Source organism: Oncorhynchus tshawytscha, linkage group LG06 (genome assembly GCF_018296145.1).
Source record: "Oncorhynchus tshawytscha isolate Ot180627B linkage group LG06, Otsh_v2.0, whole genome shotgun sequence".
Classification (NCBI taxonomy): Eukaryota; Metazoa; Chordata; class Actinopteri; order Salmoniformes; family Salmonidae; genus Oncorhynchus; species Oncorhynchus tshawytscha.
In genome coordinates this window covers 67,363,181-67,381,486 of record NC_056434.1, presented here as the reverse complement: position 1 = coordinate 67,381,486, position 18,306 = coordinate 67,363,181, and the positions used below count along the sequence as shown (strand labels likewise).

Below are 18,306 nucleotides of genomic sequence, written 5' to 3'. Positions count from 1 at the left end.
AACACCTAGCCCACCGCTGCTATCAGAGCAGAATTTTGTCATGAATTCATAAAGATAATGCACTTGCTGGATCCAGTCCCATTTGCTCAGCTGTCCAACAGTACCCCACAGTATCTTCGAGGAGCCACTTAACGCGGCATGGTTTAAAATTACTGCACTCCTGGCAAACGGCCTCAGTATTAAACTCAAACACTTTTTGTAAATTGTGTTTGTATTCCTTTTTTCCCTTTGCCTCTCCGGTTTGGGTCAATTATGTGCTGAGAGATGTTTTATGACAAACAGCAAGCCTCAGGGAAGTGCACTTTATACATCACTAGAAGGGCCTGCCATCTGAACTGCGATAGAGTAGCTCTGTTTTTTGCTCTTCAACCCCTCAGCCCCACTGCACAAATGCTGAGGGAAACTTGAAGGATTGCATCTCCTGGTAGCTGTAGAGAAGACTGGAGGGTTTGTTTCTCTATCCCGCTGACACCCCCCTACAGGAGAAGAGGCATAGAGCCGTAAGCCATGCCAAGAGCCTCGCTGCGGGATGGCGGGACACATAGCGTACCCTCTTGGCCCAGCCCCTGGCCTCTGCATTTACCCAAAGCTGGTTACAGTATCGCAAACATGTGGACCCACTGGGGAGTAATTTATGACAGTTGTCGCCATGGTCTGATAAGCCAGTCAGGGCATCTCCAGCCACTCTGAGCGGGGTATTTCAGAGCCCCAGTGGGGATAAACCCGATAGGCTTTAATGTTTCCCCACCACGGAGCCCATGTGGCATCACTGGACAGAAATGTTCCCCGGTCCCAAAGCCACCACTGTTGTCTAAAGTAACCATGCGTTGCCATGGAGAGGAGAAATGCTGTACATGGTGACTACGCAACACTTTAGACACGACTCGATGTGTATGTATTTTATGAGATCTTGTTATGAAATCTCAAACTTGCACATTCTTTGTTGGATGTATATTACAGTGTAAGGAACAACTCTCCGTGTCATATCGCTGGATAATATTAGACTTAGTGACAGTGAAGTGGTCCAAGTCAACACGGTTAAAAAAAAGTTATAAGTACGCACTTGAATCTGAATTTCTTAATTTCAATGTTTGGCTATATGACCCACTTCATCCCTCATCTGCATTCCCCCTGTAGACTTGTTTATGGTGCTGTTAGCAGGAGGAGCTGACCCTGTAAAATGGGCTCAGATTCTCTCAGCTCTGTCAATGGGCTGCAGATCTGACGGCTAGATGGACTGAAGAGGCTTTTAGCTGTGTGTACAGTCTCCAACCTCTGTTTGTTTGGGAGTTTATTCCAGCTGTACAGTGTTTACTGCTAGCCGAGGAGGAGTTGTCAGCACTAGTTATTCATGTGTGCCACAGACTGGCTAAACAGTATACTAGCCGAGTGATGGTGTATTGGCTAGTCCACTCCCTGCAGAACAAAAGGCAGCATAGGGAAGTGCTCATTAATATGCTTTTGCTGTATTTAGGAGCTGACTGGCTGGGGCGCGGTGTTGTCCTCTCGACCCGCCCACCCTCCAGCCCAGGGTAAACTGAAACAGCCAAGATTAGCATTAATCCCTCCTAATGCTGCGGCTCATAATATAGTCATTAGGTGACTTGAGACTAATCCGTCTCACCTAACTGCTGCGATTTATTAAACACACACAGAGGATTTTTGGATTTTCTGTCAATGCAGGGCGGGCATAAAGAGTGCATCACGTCTGAATACAGGGGTATCAGACTAATACTGATGAAGCTGGGACTGAGTAGTACATTGAAATGAGGGGGCAGGGATGACTGGCCTTTCCATTGAATCATGTTTTCCTGCATGTTGTCTCTATTCCAAATCCCCACCGTCTGTCTTACCTGCAGCTCAAACAGTGATGAGAAGGTGAATCCTTGGTCAGACTTGCAAAGATTAAGGTAACTCTTTCACTGTTGGTAAATCAAAGCCCACACTAGTTATTTCAAACATTTTCTAAACATATTTCCATATTTGCTCAGTGCCCAACACCTTACATATATAGGAAAAACAGGACTGAATTGTTTACCTTCTAAAATGACCATAGCCTAACGATCATAGTTTAGGCATAACACGCAACACCTTTTCTAGATCAAATATTAGAATGTATTCTTTGTGGTGATTTATCCAACCATTCATTCATTCATGGTTTAGCCATCCCCCCGTTGTGTGAACACGGCAGCAGAAGCACAGCTGGTCCTTCCAGTAATGTCAAGGTGGCAGAGGAAGTGTCTGTGCTCTGGAGATAGTTCAACAGTAGTCCTTGGGAATTCTATCTGGAGAGCAGTCAGAGCTCTGACTGTGTAATGGCACCTTGAAGGGCTCATGCTGGCAGGCAGTAGGTTTTCTTGTCATGCCGTGACTCTACAGTCTACTCCTCTGTCCTAACCATCCACCGGTTACTGCTTCCTTCACTTTTTAAAAATATATTTTTAAAATTTTATATAACTAGGCATGTCAGTTAAGAACAAATTCTTATTTACAATGTCGACCTACCAAAAGGCCTCCTGCGGGGACGGGGCCTGGGATTAGAAATAAAAACAAATCTATAAAGACTAGGACTAAACACACATCACGACAAGGGAGACAACATATAAAGAGACCTAACACGACAACACAGCATGGTAGCAACACATGACAACATGGTAGCAACACCACATGGAAGCATAAAACATGGTACAAACTTTATTGGGCACAGACAACAGCACAAATGGCCAGAAGGTAGAGACAATACATCACGCGAAGCAGCCACAACTGTCAATAAGACTGTCCAGGATTGAGTCTTTCAATGAAGAGATGGAGGTAATACTGTTCAGTTTGAGTGTTTTTGCAGCTTGTTCCAGTCGCTAGCTGCAGCGAACTGGAAAGACGAGTGACCCAGGGATGTGTGTGCTTTGGGGACCTTTAACAGACTGTGACTGGCAGAACTGCTGTTGAATGTGGAGGATGTGGACTGCAGTAGGTATCTCAGATAGGGGGGAGTGAGGTCTAAGAGGGTTTTATATAAAATAAGCATCAACCAGTGGGTCTTTTGACAGGTATACAGAGATGACCAGTTTACAGAAGAGTATAGAGAGGAGTGATGTGTCCTAATAAGGAGCATTGGTGGCAAATCTGATGGCTGAATGGTAAAGAAACCACTTGGGGTGTTCGATTTATACTCTAGCCCTAAATTCTACCTTTATGGACTGAGAAAGAGGGAGAAGTGTGTGAGAGTACAATGCATGAATTGGATCACTGGTCATCTTGCTCTGATTTTCTCTAAACAGCTGGTAAATAATTTGTTGCCTCCAGTAGAGCTAACCGGCTATGCATTTTACAAAGCCACACGTCTTGAGAACAGACCAAAAAGATTGACACAATGTACTTCAAAGTTGTCGTCATTGATGGTTTTATCATATTTTTTAAAATGGCTGTATTTGGCACAGTAGAGAATATTTCTTAAGATAATCAAACTCTTTGCCACTGATGTGAAATGGAAAAGAAAAGTACAGGACTGATATCAGAATAGAATCGTGTTGAAAATAGAGCCTCCTCACATAAAAAGCATAGGTCTCGGAGTCCACACTACTCAGCTGAAACCTTAATGTAATTCCAGGCAGGCTCTGATTTAGTGTGTGGCGGTGGGTATTGTTTCTTGCTAACACAGTAGCCGGGGCCTGTTGTCTAAATCTACAGTGCGTGGTTGCAGGATTCCTTCAGACCCCAGGGAATGCCATTAGTTGGGAGCTGAAGGAATGCAGCAGGTGAAAGAGTGGAGCCCCCCCTCGTTTCTCTCGCTCTCTTTCTCCCTCCACCCCTCATTCTTTCCATGCAGTTGTGGATGGTAGTACTCATCAGGATGGGTGTGAAATCTAGTCCGAGCTGGAGCATGTGTGTCGATTTATCCTGCCGAGCTGACCGCCATCTGCAGCTTAACCCTTTACTGTACCAAACAGCGAGCCCCCCCCACGTCTTTCCCATGATTCGCACCAGGATCGGCAAGGGTACATGGTCGAAGGATCGGATGGAAATTCAGTGCTGCTCTGTTTGTTTTTCTGGAAATAGAGGTGATAATACCAGGCCACCTCTTCTGAAGGGCAGCGTATGACAGCGCAAGCACTTTGAAATAAAATGGATTGGATTAGATAATGGGCGCCGTATTTGCCTCGAGGTATGTCATTGGGTGGAAACGGTTTATAGAGCAACTTAGTCCTGAAAACCAAACTCAAGATCATCGATTTATAATGAGATGTGTCGCAAGACCTTAAAACTTTGGACGTAAGGAATCTTTTCATGAGTTTTGGAGATTTTGCACAATACGGTGTATGACAGACACACACACAAACACAGGAACTGAACTCAATGCGCTTCATCCTACCTTCCCCCTCTTTCTCAATGTTTTAATTCGGCATGATAAAACATCCGTTATTTATTAGTTGATTGAGTGTAAAATATGTCCATCCATCATAGTGGCGACGGCAGGCTGTGAAATACATTAACTGGACGACCGGGGCCTGGCCAGCCCTCGGCTGGAATAATACTGCTTCTGTGCAAAGTATGCACCATAGAAAATACATTTTATGTACAGGATAACAGGTGCAAGGCAGCGCCGGTTCCTGGGCCGGGAAGGTTTACTAATGAAGTCATGCTTTTTGAATGCGCTTGGCGTTCTTTTTTACCACTTGTTTGCATTTTTATATCAGCAGAGCTGAGTTACTCTTAAATAGACTTTTAGCTACAGGTTGTCTGAGAACATGGGTATTTTTGGTTGTTTAGCCTAGATGAAAGGCAATACAACTTTATTTGAATATAAATATGAGTTTAGGGCTTGATTGACAATGGAATAGTGTGGTTTAATTAGTAGCCCACATTTCTCAAGCCTTTGTCCACTGCCTGGCTATTACCGTGGCTGTATGCCCCTTCAATATCCATTGTTTAGCATGTACGCTCTCTCTCATGTCAACAGGGGTATTTCTCCCTAGCGAGGCCCTCTCCTGTTTGTGGTCGTTATAAATCCAGAGGGCAGTTTGAACAGAGCCCCGTGGGTCAGAGGTGCTGGCCAGGCTGTTTGTGTTTGCTTGGTCTTTTGCACTGCCTTTTTTAATATCTGTCCCAAGATGTGGCAAACAAAGCCTTGGTGGCCAGCGGCCTCGGTTTCAGTGACCTGCTGAAAGACTGATGGAGTGATTATGAAGAGGAGGAGAGCGTATGAAAGACTGCCTGGATTAGGAGACCAAACAGGCCTTTTGTTTATCTGTGTGAATTAAAGTTTATGCTGTGCTGTCTCTTTCGCAGCTCCCTACACATGTGCACACACACACACACACAAACGTATGCACAGTCAAATTGCGTGACTCCACCTCTGTCCCCAGCCAGCAGTGAGGGGACAAGTAGGCAAGCGGTGACACAAAGCCACCACCAGGCACAAAGGGTTACCCTCTAGACTAGATAATAATAATCACATGCTTTGACTTCTCTGTTCACAATAATCATGTTGGTGTTTAAAGATGGGAAACATGACTGAGGGATTCCTTTGAATCCAAGAGTTTACAGCAAATACTGCAACCAAGCCTCTATTGTTAATATCGGAGAAGGATTTTATATGTATTGGCCAACTTTGTTGTTTTACATTTTTATTTATCTGTTATTTTACCAGGTAAGTTGATTGAGAACACATACTCATTTACAGCAAAGACCTGGGGAATAGTTACAGGGGAGAGGAGGGGGATGAATGAGCCAATCGTAAACTGGGGATTATTAGGTGACCGTGATGGTTTGTGGGCCAGATTGGGAATTTAGCCAGGACACCGGGGTTAACACCCCTACTCTTACGATAAGTGCCATAGGATCTTTAATGACCTCAGAGAGTCAGGACACCCGTTTAAAGTCCCATCCGAAAGACGGCACCCTACACAGGGTAGTGTCCCCAATCACTGCCCTGGGGCATTAGGATATTTTTTAGACCATAGGAAAGAGTGCCTCCTACTGGCCCTCCAACACCACTTCCAGCAGTATCTGGTCTCCCATCCAGGGACTGACCAGGACCAACCCTGCTTAGCTTCAGAAGCAAGCCAGCAGTGGTATGCAGGGTTAAAGGTTCAACACATTTTCTTTAGAATTTTTGCTTTGTAATTTCAGAATGTCCCTAATATACCTGCATTAATAGTGGAATGATAGTTTCACACTATTACTTACCCGCCAGTGTTGTGATTGGCTGTTATATTCGTCTATTGATTTCTCTGTGAAAGCTGTTTTGACTTTGTGGCGGTGTTATTTAGGACATAGACATATCTGATATTGGCAGGAAGCTTAAATTCTTGTTAATCTAACTGCACTGTCCAATTTACAGTAGCTATTACAGTGAAAGAATACCATGCTATTGTTTGAGGAGAGCGCACAGTTTTGACCTTTTTAAAAGTTATTAATAAACAAATAAGGCACATTTGGGCAGTCTTGATAAAAAAATTTTTTTAACAGAAATGCAATGGTTAATAACAATAACAAATTGATTTTTTAGTGAAAATAATTAACACTAAATTGTAGCAATTATTTGAAAACTCTTGAAATGAAGGCCACTTCCATCTGTCCTTATTCACAGAATATTGGCTCTATCTTACATTCGCTGGCCACTTAGCAACCTAAGACAAGGTATGTATATGTATGTGTGTATGTATATATATATATATATATATATATATATATATATATATATATATATATATATATATATGCAAACTATATTCCATTCCCCACTAGAAAACACTTGTGTTGTAGCCCTGCAAAAGCTACAGTGAGTTATTTCCGAAGCACTTGGAAAAGTTTTAATTTCTCTGGGGCTTTTAAATTGCCTGTTTAGGTTGTGCCGAGGCATTGTTCAAAGCATCTATAAAATACCGCTGCGGGTTGGACGAAACAACCATATGGAGTTTCATAACATTGGTACATCCTAATTGCCCCCCTTTTGACAAGTGCCAATTTCCTTCAAGAGGAGGGAGCGATGGGGGGGAAAAGATCGAAGGGGGGAGGGCTTGCCAAGTTGACATGCATCAAACTTCTCCCGACAGATGGATAAGACTGTCGTCCAGGACTTGCCAGCGCTAGATGAAAATTCTCCCTGGATTTCATTTAGCCTTGCTGGCCTTGTTAAAACGTCCCCTCTCCCCCAGCATTAAGAGCCGGCCGCTGGAAGGCCCCTGACTCTAATTCCAGGAGCGGGGCTCCAGATCAATAACCATCAGTGTTTGGTTTTAGGCCGCTGCGCCGGTCACAGGGGTGACTAACCCCCCCCCTCACCCCTGCTCTTCACTCACGCACCCATGGTGTCATTTTGTTTTGAGGTAATTTTCACTGTGAGATCGTGGACTGTCTGAATTGGAGTGAGTGTGTGTGTGTGGGGTAGTAGAATCTCAGGGATTTGACAGGTCTGCTGTTGCACATGTATTTTTCTCCCTTTGTCTGTCACTCTGAGGGCACATTAGCATTAGGTTGTGTGCAGGGCATGCACTACAATATGTGTGTGCTCAAACGCATACATGCGCACACACAACGGTCCTGTTCAGCTCATGAAAGGCGTAAAATTAAATACATTTTTAACTGTGGGGCCAAGAGTCTTAAAATGTCAGGACATGGAGGGGAAGAGCAGAATGTGTGCTATGCCCATGTCATAAATCTAGAACGTATCATACACACATTCGTCACGTTTTCTCCCATTCACAAACAGGCACCATTGGCAACTCTCCGTATCCTACTTCCTTTAGAATGTACAGTCTGCATTTTCTCTCAAGTCAGCACAATTCAGTCAGTCTTCAGTTTTCCACATTTTAACCAACCTTTTTTTGCATTTAAATAGATACATTTGTGCAAGAAAAAATATTTTAAATGAAACAAAAATGCTTTTTAATTGGGAAGTCAGTGACCAACAGAGAGGGTCTTAAAGGAGAGGTGGACAGGGTTCTGTTTTAGACTGGGCGGAGGGCACCAAGCCTGTGTGATTGTATAAAATATGTGACACAGCAGTCTGACAAATTAAGTTATTCATCCTTTTGTGATTAAATTAAGCAAATACAAAGGGGCGACCAGGCCCAGTGCCCACAGTATTTCTGGTGTTGTAATCATGTGCTGCTCTGAATAGCTGTCCCCCTCCCTCCCTCCGCCTGTCTCTCGCGCTCTCTGTCTCTCACTCACATACACATACACACACACGTTTTTGAAAATTGGCTTTGTGTTTGTAGAGCGTAATGCATAGTTCTCATGGAATTCAGATTTCTCTCTGTTGGTTCAGTGGCATGCACAACAAGGGGTAAATCTATCACAATTAATGAAACTGGATATGATGGCTATTGGAGAGCTCTGAGTTGATGTTTTATACACCTGAAGTTGATGTTAAAATCATGAACAAATACCTAATCCCAAAGACTGAGCTGCATGTTAAAGTAAAGGTTCACCCATTTTGATTGTTATATTGTTTTTGTGCATCTCTGTGCGATGTTCGATCAATTCCCAGGGTCATTTCATGTGTTCATGTGTATCTGAGCTATTGGTGTTCAAGTAGGCAGAAATCTGTCCGGTATGACGTAGAACTGTGATAGTCTCATTACACTGGAAGTTAATAGGAATATGACTTTTAGATTGCAAGAACATCTATCATACATGTCAGATTTCAATACTGGCCGATGTCAAAACTCGGGAGAATGTCTTCTCTCGAAAGAGACGTTGATCATATTTTTCCCACCTCGAGAAATGTGTGATTTTACTATTTGTCTGCCTCTTTAGTCCAAAGTGCATTGCAAGGTGCCGTTGCCAGAGATTTTATAGGAAGGAGATAGGAATCCAATGAAGGAATGTATAACGCCGCACCCAGCAGACTGTCGACTAATCATGTTCACGTTGTCATGCTGCGTTCCATGGTTGCTAAGCTAATCGTCACACAATCCCTTCTCAAATTCAGTGTATATATTGAGAAACGTGCCTATTTTCCTCCAAAGTACTTAATGTTACGGTTCCAAAGCTATATACGATATTACAGAACATTTTTGTAATTTTCTTTAGGTGATAACCAATGTATTTATTTGTTTAAAGGTCCAATGCAGCCTCTTTTTTTTCTTCTCAATTTCAAATAATTTCTGGGTAATAATTAAGTACCTGTGAATGTTTTCAATTAAAATGGTCAAAAAGAAACAGCTTCTTAGCAAAGCAAGGATTTTGGTAGGACTGTCTGGGAAGGGGAAACTGGAAATTAGCTGTTATTGGCAAAGAGGTTTGGAACTCTGTCTTATTGGTCTTATTTAATGCATGGTGATGGCTAAAACTCCATCCCACCAAAACAGGCTTTTTTCAAACCAGCTTTTACACTAAAAGGGCATTATCACAATTGTATAGTATTATTCTAATCTCCTAGTGTGGAAATATATACAGTACCAGTAACAGGTTTGGACACCATTCAAGGGCTTTTCTTTATTTTTTACTATTTTCCACATTGTAGAATAATAGTGAAGACATCAAAACTATGAAATAACACTTATGGAATCATGTAGTAACCAAAAAGAGTTAAACAAATCAAAATGTATTTTTATATTTGAGATTCTTCAAAGTAGCCACCCTTTGCCTTGATGACAGCTTTGCACACTCATGGCATTCTCTCAACCAGCTTCACCTGGAATGCTTTTCCAACAGTATTGAAGGAGTTCCCACATACGCTGAGCACTTGTTGGCTGTTTTCCTTCACTCTGTGTTCCAACTCATCCCAAACCATCTCAATTGGGTTGAGGTCTGGTGATTGTGGAGGTCAGGTCATCTGATGAAGCACTCCATCACTCTACCATTTTGTTCAAATAGCCCTTACACACCCTGGAGGTGTGTTGGGTCATTGTCCTGTTGAAAAACAAATGATAGTGCCACAGAACGCAAACCAGATGGGATGGTGTATCCCTGCAGAATGCTGTGGTGGCCATGCTGGTTAAGTGTGCCTTGAATTCTTAATAAATCACTGACAATGTCACCAATAAATCACTGACAATGTCACCAGCAAAGCACCATCACACATGCGGAGAGCATCTGTTCATCTACTGTGCGTCTCACAAAGACACGGCGGTTGGATACCAAAAATCTCAAATTTGGAGTCATCAGACCAAAGAACAGATTTCCACCAGTTTCTTGGCCCAAGCAAGTCTCTTCTTCTTATTGGTGGCCTATAATAATGGTGTCTTTGTAGCAAATCGACCATGAAGGCCTGATTCACGCTGTTGATGTTGATATGTCTGTTACTTGAACTCTGTGAAGCATTTATTTGAACTGCAATCTGAGGTGCAGTTTCCTCTAATGAACTGATCCTCTGCAGCAGAGCCAACTCTGGGTCTTCCTTTCCTGTGGCGGTCCTCGCGAGAGCCAGTTTCATCATAGCGCTTGATGGTTTTTGCGACTGCACTTGAAGAAACTTTCAAAGTTCTTGACATTTTCAGAATTGACTGACCTTCATGTCTTAAAGTAATGATGGACTGTAATTTCTCTTTGCTTATTTGAGCTGTTCTTGCCATAATATGGACTTGGTTTTTTACCAAATAGGGCTAACTTCTGTATACCACCCCTACCTTGTCACAGCACAACTGATTGGCTCAAACGCATTAAGAAGGAAAGAAATTCCACAAATGAACTTTTAACAAGGCACACCTGTTAACTGAAATGCATTCCAGGTGACTACCTCATGAATCTGGTTGAGAAAATGCCAAGATTGTGCAAAGGATGGCTACTTTGAAGGAATGAAGGTTACTGCCAATGCACTAAGAATGTCATCTTCTTTGGCTTTGATGTATTGGGTATGAAAATAAATAGTTATTGTATTTGCCTGTGTTCATTTTTTTGCTCTTCACTTCTGAAGCAGCCCTCTCATATATAAAGTTCTGCCTTGATCTTGCGCTGCACTCTTCTGATAAGGCATAGCAGTTTTTCTACTCGACTTCACCACCATATTCAGATTCACCGTACGAAATCAGCAACAAATAGGTAGACTGATACATTAAAGGAAACAAACTGACATGAATGTTTATCAGGACGTTCTCTTAGTGGTCTTGTGAATGTCTTCTACTGGAGTCTACATTACAGTGCCAGTTTACAGTTGGAGCACAGCTCCTAGTATTCCCTGTGTTTTAAGCCCTTTCTGCTCCACTGCCAATAGATGTGCATACGTTAGATGGTGTGGACTGAGGTGCTCTCCTGGGGGCAAAGGTTCAGGCTCTCTCTGTCTCTGCTGTGGTCGTTTGCAGAGGTAGGCCACACATGGCAGCACACACCAGTCAGTGTGGTTTTTATGTAGAAGGACTGAGTAACTCATTTCTGGTGACTTTTTAAAAGGACATTCTACTCCAATATGAATGAAAATATAATTAAGCTGACACCATCTAAAATAATTTCCACCTCCAGAAATTAGCCAAATAACATATTGGTAAAATTATTTAAAATGACTTTTTACATGTTGGACTATGCATGTAGCCTATGCATAGTTGATATTATCAGGTATGCTATTAGCAATAAGTATTATCACCTGTAGCCCAACTGGTGCCGCATAGTGTTTATAAATAAATAGGCTGATGCATGGGATTGCCCATCTACATTTACCTTATTGGGCTAATCATTAGCTAGATCCCAAATGTGATCTTTGAACTAGTTAGCATCCTATTGATGACAATTACATAAACTGAGTGAGGGTAACTTCAGGTGTTCTGCCACCCGGGGTAATACTGCCTGTACTTCTCACAGAAACCATTTCATGTCACAATTTTCCCCCCAAAAACCATCCCTGGTTGCCAAGTAGGGAGGTGTTTTACCGTAAGTTACCCTACAATTGACCCATGTTACATTTAGCCTCACTCTCCCCTATGGACTCACAGCAACCATGCAACACTGGACAATGGTTCCAACATGGCCAAATGTCCTAGCTGAGCTTTTTAGTATTAGACAAATTGGACTTAAACAATGGTAAAATCTATTATACCATACCGTATTTAATGTGGCTGATATTTAACACACACGCGCACGGACACACAGAGTTGGGAGGCAATAGGCTATACATACATGGATGGGTAAGGGATGTTAATCCCCTTTTTTATATTGGCCAATGTCAGCCAGAGGTCAACCTGGTTATGGTGTGATTGTCTCACTGTGGTGGTGCAGGGGCTGTCTTTATTTATTTCACTTCACAAGCCCTGGAGATTGAGCTGAAGTACAGAGCCATATTTAGCCTTTATTTAAGATGATTGGGCTGGCCTGCCAGGAGAGCTGTCTGATGGGCCAGCCCCTACTCACCGATGGCCAGCCAGATCAATACAACACAATTGAGTTCTCCAATTTGAGGGTCTTTGAGACGTAGCCGTGGCACTTACAGGGTGATCGCTTCTGATGAAGTCTTTATCAGCCTCTATTGACGGATTAATTTGAGCACCCTCCACCCCCGTTCCCTTTTACTCTTCCAACTGTAAAGTAATGGATACTAAGCCCCCTCCTTTAAAAGTTTCTAAGAGCTGATGGATTGATAGATAGGAACGCAACGGAGGTCGCCTTCTCTTTTTGGAGTTTACACAACCTAAGTTTGTTTTTGTTATTTCTGCCTTGATATCTGATGGGGGTGGGGATTACTTTTCAGAAGCGCTCAGGTGATCCTGTGGTTGTTTTGAGACCATTGTTCAGGCAGGTACTTCAGCATTGTGGCTAAATTTACACCAAATGGACCTTCCCCATCAAAGGAGTATTGAGGGATTTCATGGGGAATACAAAGAAAACATCAGATCCCCCAAAAAATGAAGAAAAAGAAAATGCAAGCGGGATAAGATTACTTTCAGAAGCAAGTCTAAGAGCGACCTGGCGTCCGATGAAAGGTTGTGGAAATGTCCAAATTATTAAATATTTGATTTCCGAACAAGCCGCAGGGATATTGGATATCGCAAGCTAATGCGCGATGGTCACGTGCAATCTTGGAAATTGGTCAAGGTTCGTCTCAGCCTTTTGAAGTAACAAGTCGTTTTTTTGAGTTTAGAGTAGCTGCTCTAGAGGAAGCCTAATCCGTGTGGTATTACTACGGCAAGCAGTGTTTCGACAACACGCCAAACGCTGTTCGTGACTCCACTAATTTGTCCGTTTGTTGTTTTACCTGGTTTGTATTTTGCAGCCCCTCTTGACCCCCATCTCGTTCTCTTGGTTACCCTCAGATGGAGCGGTTACCTCCTCGGATTGGCCCGAGGTGGTTTCCCATCGTGAAAGATGCAAAGCGATCTTCGTTTCTCTGTGACTTGATTAAGAGGAAGATTTGGGGCATCTTCCTCTCCAGCTGTGTTTTGTTGTCTGTGGTGTAACCCGGCTTTAGTCTTTCATTTATACACCACAATCTGCTTCTTGTGGGTGCTTTACGCTTGTTCAATGTCTTTCACTCCATGTCTTTTGTCAATATGTTTTGTGATTGTCATGGAATATGTAAACATGCAAACACTGTCGGTCGTTACGGGATTTCTTCCAGTCGCTGTGACCCCCTCCGAGCCACCAGCAACCCACACCGAGCCCAGTCACTCTCCAGTCATTTTCATTAATGCTAAATCCCACATCGTACACAGCTGCCTTAAAAAAAAGCTTTTGGAAATTGAGTTGTAATAAGATACCATGTGCTGCCAAGGTGAATAAGAGGCGGCTCTTGAATGCCTCTCACTCTCTCGGTCTTTCACTCACTCGCACACACACTTCGCTCCATGTTGTTCTCATCTCTTACTGTGCTGCAGCAGTGGGAGAAGGTTACAACCTCCTGAGCAGCTAATTCCCCATTGATCTGCCCTGGGGCACCAGAGCTGTTGACACAGACCTTTTTACAGAGAGCAGAGAAAAGTCCTCACACTGCTGTTCACTACTCTGTTCTGCATGTTTCTGCTGAACAGCAGAACTGAGGCTAAGGCCCTACCGAGACTTACCACACTTGGGATTTGCAGATCCCACTGCCATGATAAGGGAAGATAACTGAGAGCATTAAGATATTGGGAAGAAATATTTCTCCATGGTGGAGACCATGTGATCTGGAACACTGAAAAAAGGACATGTATTTGGTACAGTACACTGCTATATATATGCAGTATCAGTGTTCAGGATTGAATATGTTGACTGACCTGTCCTCTCTCTGTCTCCACAGAGCTGTCAGATGTGGAGCCTAACGTATTCCTGCGGCCCTTCCTGGAGGTGGTACGATCTGAAGACACCACCGGACCAATCACAGGCCTGGCCCTCACCTCTGTCAACAAGTTCCTGTCCTACGGCCTCATAGGTGAGCAGCACAGCTGTCAGACAGACAGACCACTGTTGTCCTATTGGTAAGCATTGATGATACAATCAGCTGATATCTCAGTGCTGTACAGAAACCCAGCCTAAAACCCCAAACCGCAAGCAATGCAGGTGTTGAAGCAAGTTGGCTAGGAAAAACTCAGTTATTTAGCCTAAATATTGTAAGTAATGTAAAACTTACATATATGTATGTGTGGGACCAATACATTGTTCTTTAAGACAGCTTTCCATGAAGAGGGTGAGTTGGTTATATTTTCAGTGTTTCCCCGAGGATATCTTTTCAACAATCGTGACAATGTAGCGGGGGAGGGGCCAGCAGGACTTCGTTATTGCGCTAACGCTAGTTAGCAATTTGTTAGCAATTGCGCTAACGCTAGAACGCTAGTTAGCAATTGCGCTAACGCTAGTTAGCAATTGCGCTAACGCTAGTTAGCAACGTCCATCAATCTGCACATATAAAAATTGTCTCCATGAGTTCATTTGGCTTAATTGCTAACACTATCCTTTTAAAAGCGTGTCTCAGCAAAAATATTTATTTATTTATTTTTGGAGTGGCGGCAACGATTTAGCAGCAACAGGGCGTCTCTGCTAAATGAATATTTGGGAAACACTGTTGTCAGTCTGTGAGAACTGTCATCATGGACTCCCTCTGGATTTGGGCAAACCAAGAATGATGTGTTCTCACTAGCAATGCCTAAATGGACTTGTTTTTTACCACACAAATAGCACAGCCTGTCCTTGCTAGCATCATCGTGAAAATATGGCAGGCGTCCGCCAGTTGTTGTTAAAAGTGTGAAATAAGCATCACCAGATGTTATTCTAAATGGCAGGGGGTGGATAAATGATGGTACAGTACATCTCTGACCGTTGAAACAGCTGCAACCCCTCTCTAAATTAAATAAGTGCCATCGGCACATTGAATAACACCATTTAACGCATCCCTGTCCTGAACTTCTTATTGAGCTGTATTTTTATCATTCAGCTGTTACGTTGTCCAATATTCAGTTAATAAAACATATGTGAAAGGTAGGCTAGGTGTAATTTGATTTCAGCTCCATGACCAATGCTACGATGTCATTTTCTGACTGATCCAACAAGCCCTTAGAATACCTGTCAAACTGAATCTAGACACACGCACGCATGAACGCACTCAAACACACAACCCACACACACCACACCGCACTCACATGCATCACAGTCACAAGCACACACCATCACAGTCCACCCCCTCACAAATCACTTCCCTACTCCCAGAGCCGCTGTCCGTCACTCAAAACCCAACGCCTGCTTCCTAATCCTGTAACCCCCCCCCCACACACACACCTCATCAGCGGGGTTCAAAGGGCCGGGTAACCATGGAAACGTGACCCAGCAACTCTCAAGACAATGGCCCTCCAGCGCAGAATGAAGAGAAAGATATGACACGCTCAGATATTACCTTCCGTTTGAATTCAACCCGTGTTCCTCAAATGCTGTGAGGTCTTTCCCAGCTTGTTAACACTGAAGTCAAAGGCATTGCTTTCCCCTAGCCTCCATCTTAGTCTGCTCACATGGCGAGTGGCTAGTTGGAGTACACAGTCGTTGGACATATCAAGAAACTGATAATGGTTACGAGGTACTGATTGTATTGGACATTAATCCATTAGTTTTTCAACTGGATATTACTGTACAGTAAATGTCGTGTAGCTGTAGTTAAATACTTGGAAAAGTTTTACTGAAATGTGAAATAAGAGTTGCGCCAGATTTTTATCGATGCTGTATTGTGATTTAAATTGTAAAATAAATTCTACGCCTTCCTGAAAATGTTGTAACCTACTGAAATTGATTTAGAAATGTCATCTATTTAGATATTAACATTATTCACTAGAATAACTTATTCAAAGGCTGGTAATCACGTTGGTTCTGAGGTCTCGTTGATTAGCCAGTAAGTAGTGCCAAATTACACCGCTTAATTACCATTTCAGACCAAAAAGTTCCTAATACTACCCAGGTTGTTTTCTGGTACTTACGATGTTTCTTGATATGAACATTTCATTTAGAGGAAGTGCCAGTAGCTAGTTATTTAGAATTGACTGCAGAGTCAGAGAGCAACCTGTTACCTTAATAACCAGGTGAACAAGAGACGGTCTGTATCATGTTCATAGAGGAATATGAGATTGAATGAATGACCTTTCAGAGTCAAAGGGCTTTTATACTAATGAGACTGCACCACCAGTCTATTCTGATTGTCGCCAGTGAAAAGTCAGCTTAGTTATCCCTCTGTAGTCCAGACATTTATGAGAGCTGGCTATCGATATTAGCTAAGGATATGACCTGTAACACATACTAGTACTGCACATGTAGGTCTACTCCATCTAGCAATACTTTGGGAAAACGCCTCTTGCTTTCGAAACCCCAGCCAAAGGAAACATCTCAAATAAAGTCATTTTTATTCAATTGTCCATTTGTCACTCCGTTGTTCAAGTGAGGTAGTTGAGGTAAGAGGTTTAAATTGACTTCTGTTAGTCGTGAATTACTGACACGAAGACAGGCAGAGGGCTGATCCTGATAAACACTGCCATCTGCTGGCTGCAGTGGCAAAAATGATCAGATTTCCTGGTCTGTCACTCACTAGTTTTTGATCATTTATTTTATGGGAATTTTTCAGTTATATTTTTTCCCAATTAGATGTATGTTAAAACTATCACTAAATAGAATCTCATTTTGCAACATCAGCTTACATTGAATAGGGATCGATTTCAGAGTTTTTCCACACTATACAGTATATATGGAAACAAAGAAGAGTTGCCTTCAAGTATCACAACTGAAAAGTCCAATTGCCAAAACATGTTAATAACAGGGATAATACGACCACTGGTGGCATGCTAAATACGTCCCTCTTAGTCTGTCAGCTTTCTTGTTATAGACGTCGTGGTTTTGCTTTGTCTTTGAATGATTACAGAGCTCTGCTGTCTCCTGTGCCTGCGATGTGGTGAGGAGGGCGCAGTGCAAGTTTGCACACATTACTTAATATCCCCTCCAAGGCTCCTCTCAGGAGAACCACACCACAGCATGTAGCCTTGTTCCCTTAACCCTGTGTGTCACGCCGAACATGTTCCCCCTCACGTTGTCCCATGTCTCCCTTCCTCTGTTAGCAAAGGGCCCTGCCTGACACCCCCCCCCCCCTGGTGGGTCCAGAGAAGAAAAGAGGGGGACATTTCATTTAGTGAGGGCTAATTCCGCTCAATCTATGGCCTGAGGTCTGCTGGCATGGAGGGAGTGCTGGCCTAAGCCCCTCCACTGACAGACATCCCGATCCCCACCCGTCTCTTCTCCTCTCCACTCCGCTCCTCAACCACATCCCTCAGAGCCCAGGGGCAGTTCCACTCAGCCTGCCGAGAGCAGCCATGGCCACAACAGCCTTATAGGGCCCATAGGATGGCTCAACTAAGCATTTGCCACCACTACCCGCTTAGAAGAGGCGTAAAATATCACACTGGTTTTCTAATGAGTGTTTTACATCAAAAAAAGGCATTTTATAGGACTTCAAATTTGTTTCACCTAAAGGCCAGTAAAGTAAATTTTGAATGCAGCGAAACTATATATTGGTCATTGTACAGTATGTGGAGTTTTGGTGTGTGTGTGTGTGGCATTCTGAAAGCCACTCTCCTCTCTCACTCGGCAGCATTTCTAGTCAGCCTTTCCAGCCCCCCTTTAACCACACACACACACACACACACACACACACACGTCCAGTCTCTGGTGTTATTTTAACAATGGTCCATCCCTTCATAGGCCATCCTCTGGAGACACTGCATAGAGGGATTAGTATTTTATATCACTTCTGACATTCTGCTGGATAGCCCGTGGCTCCAGTTTCTGTGGTGGGATGAGACGTTTTCAGTGCAACTTCCACGGTTGTTGTTGTCCTCGCATCTTGAGGGACGTTGGCATGACTCAGTTTAAATCTGCTAAACTCGTATCATTCACTCAAGTTTACTCAAAGCGTCGACAAATGCTCCAGAACTT

The 18,306-nt window shown here is 43.1% G+C and overlaps 1 protein-coding gene across 1 annotated transcript in view; it reads left to right on the top strand.

Annotated features, from left to right (window-relative positions):
• Positions 1-18,306, top strand: part of LOC112253524 (Golgi-specific brefeldin A-resistance guanine nucleotide exchange factor 1) — a 78,660-nt gene that overhangs the window by 26,234 nt on the left and 34,120 nt on the right. Inside the window, 1 exon segment of the mRNA XM_042322767.1 lies at positions 14,150-14,281. Within this exon segment, the coding sequence (XP_042178701.1) occupies positions 14,150-14,281 (132 nt within the window).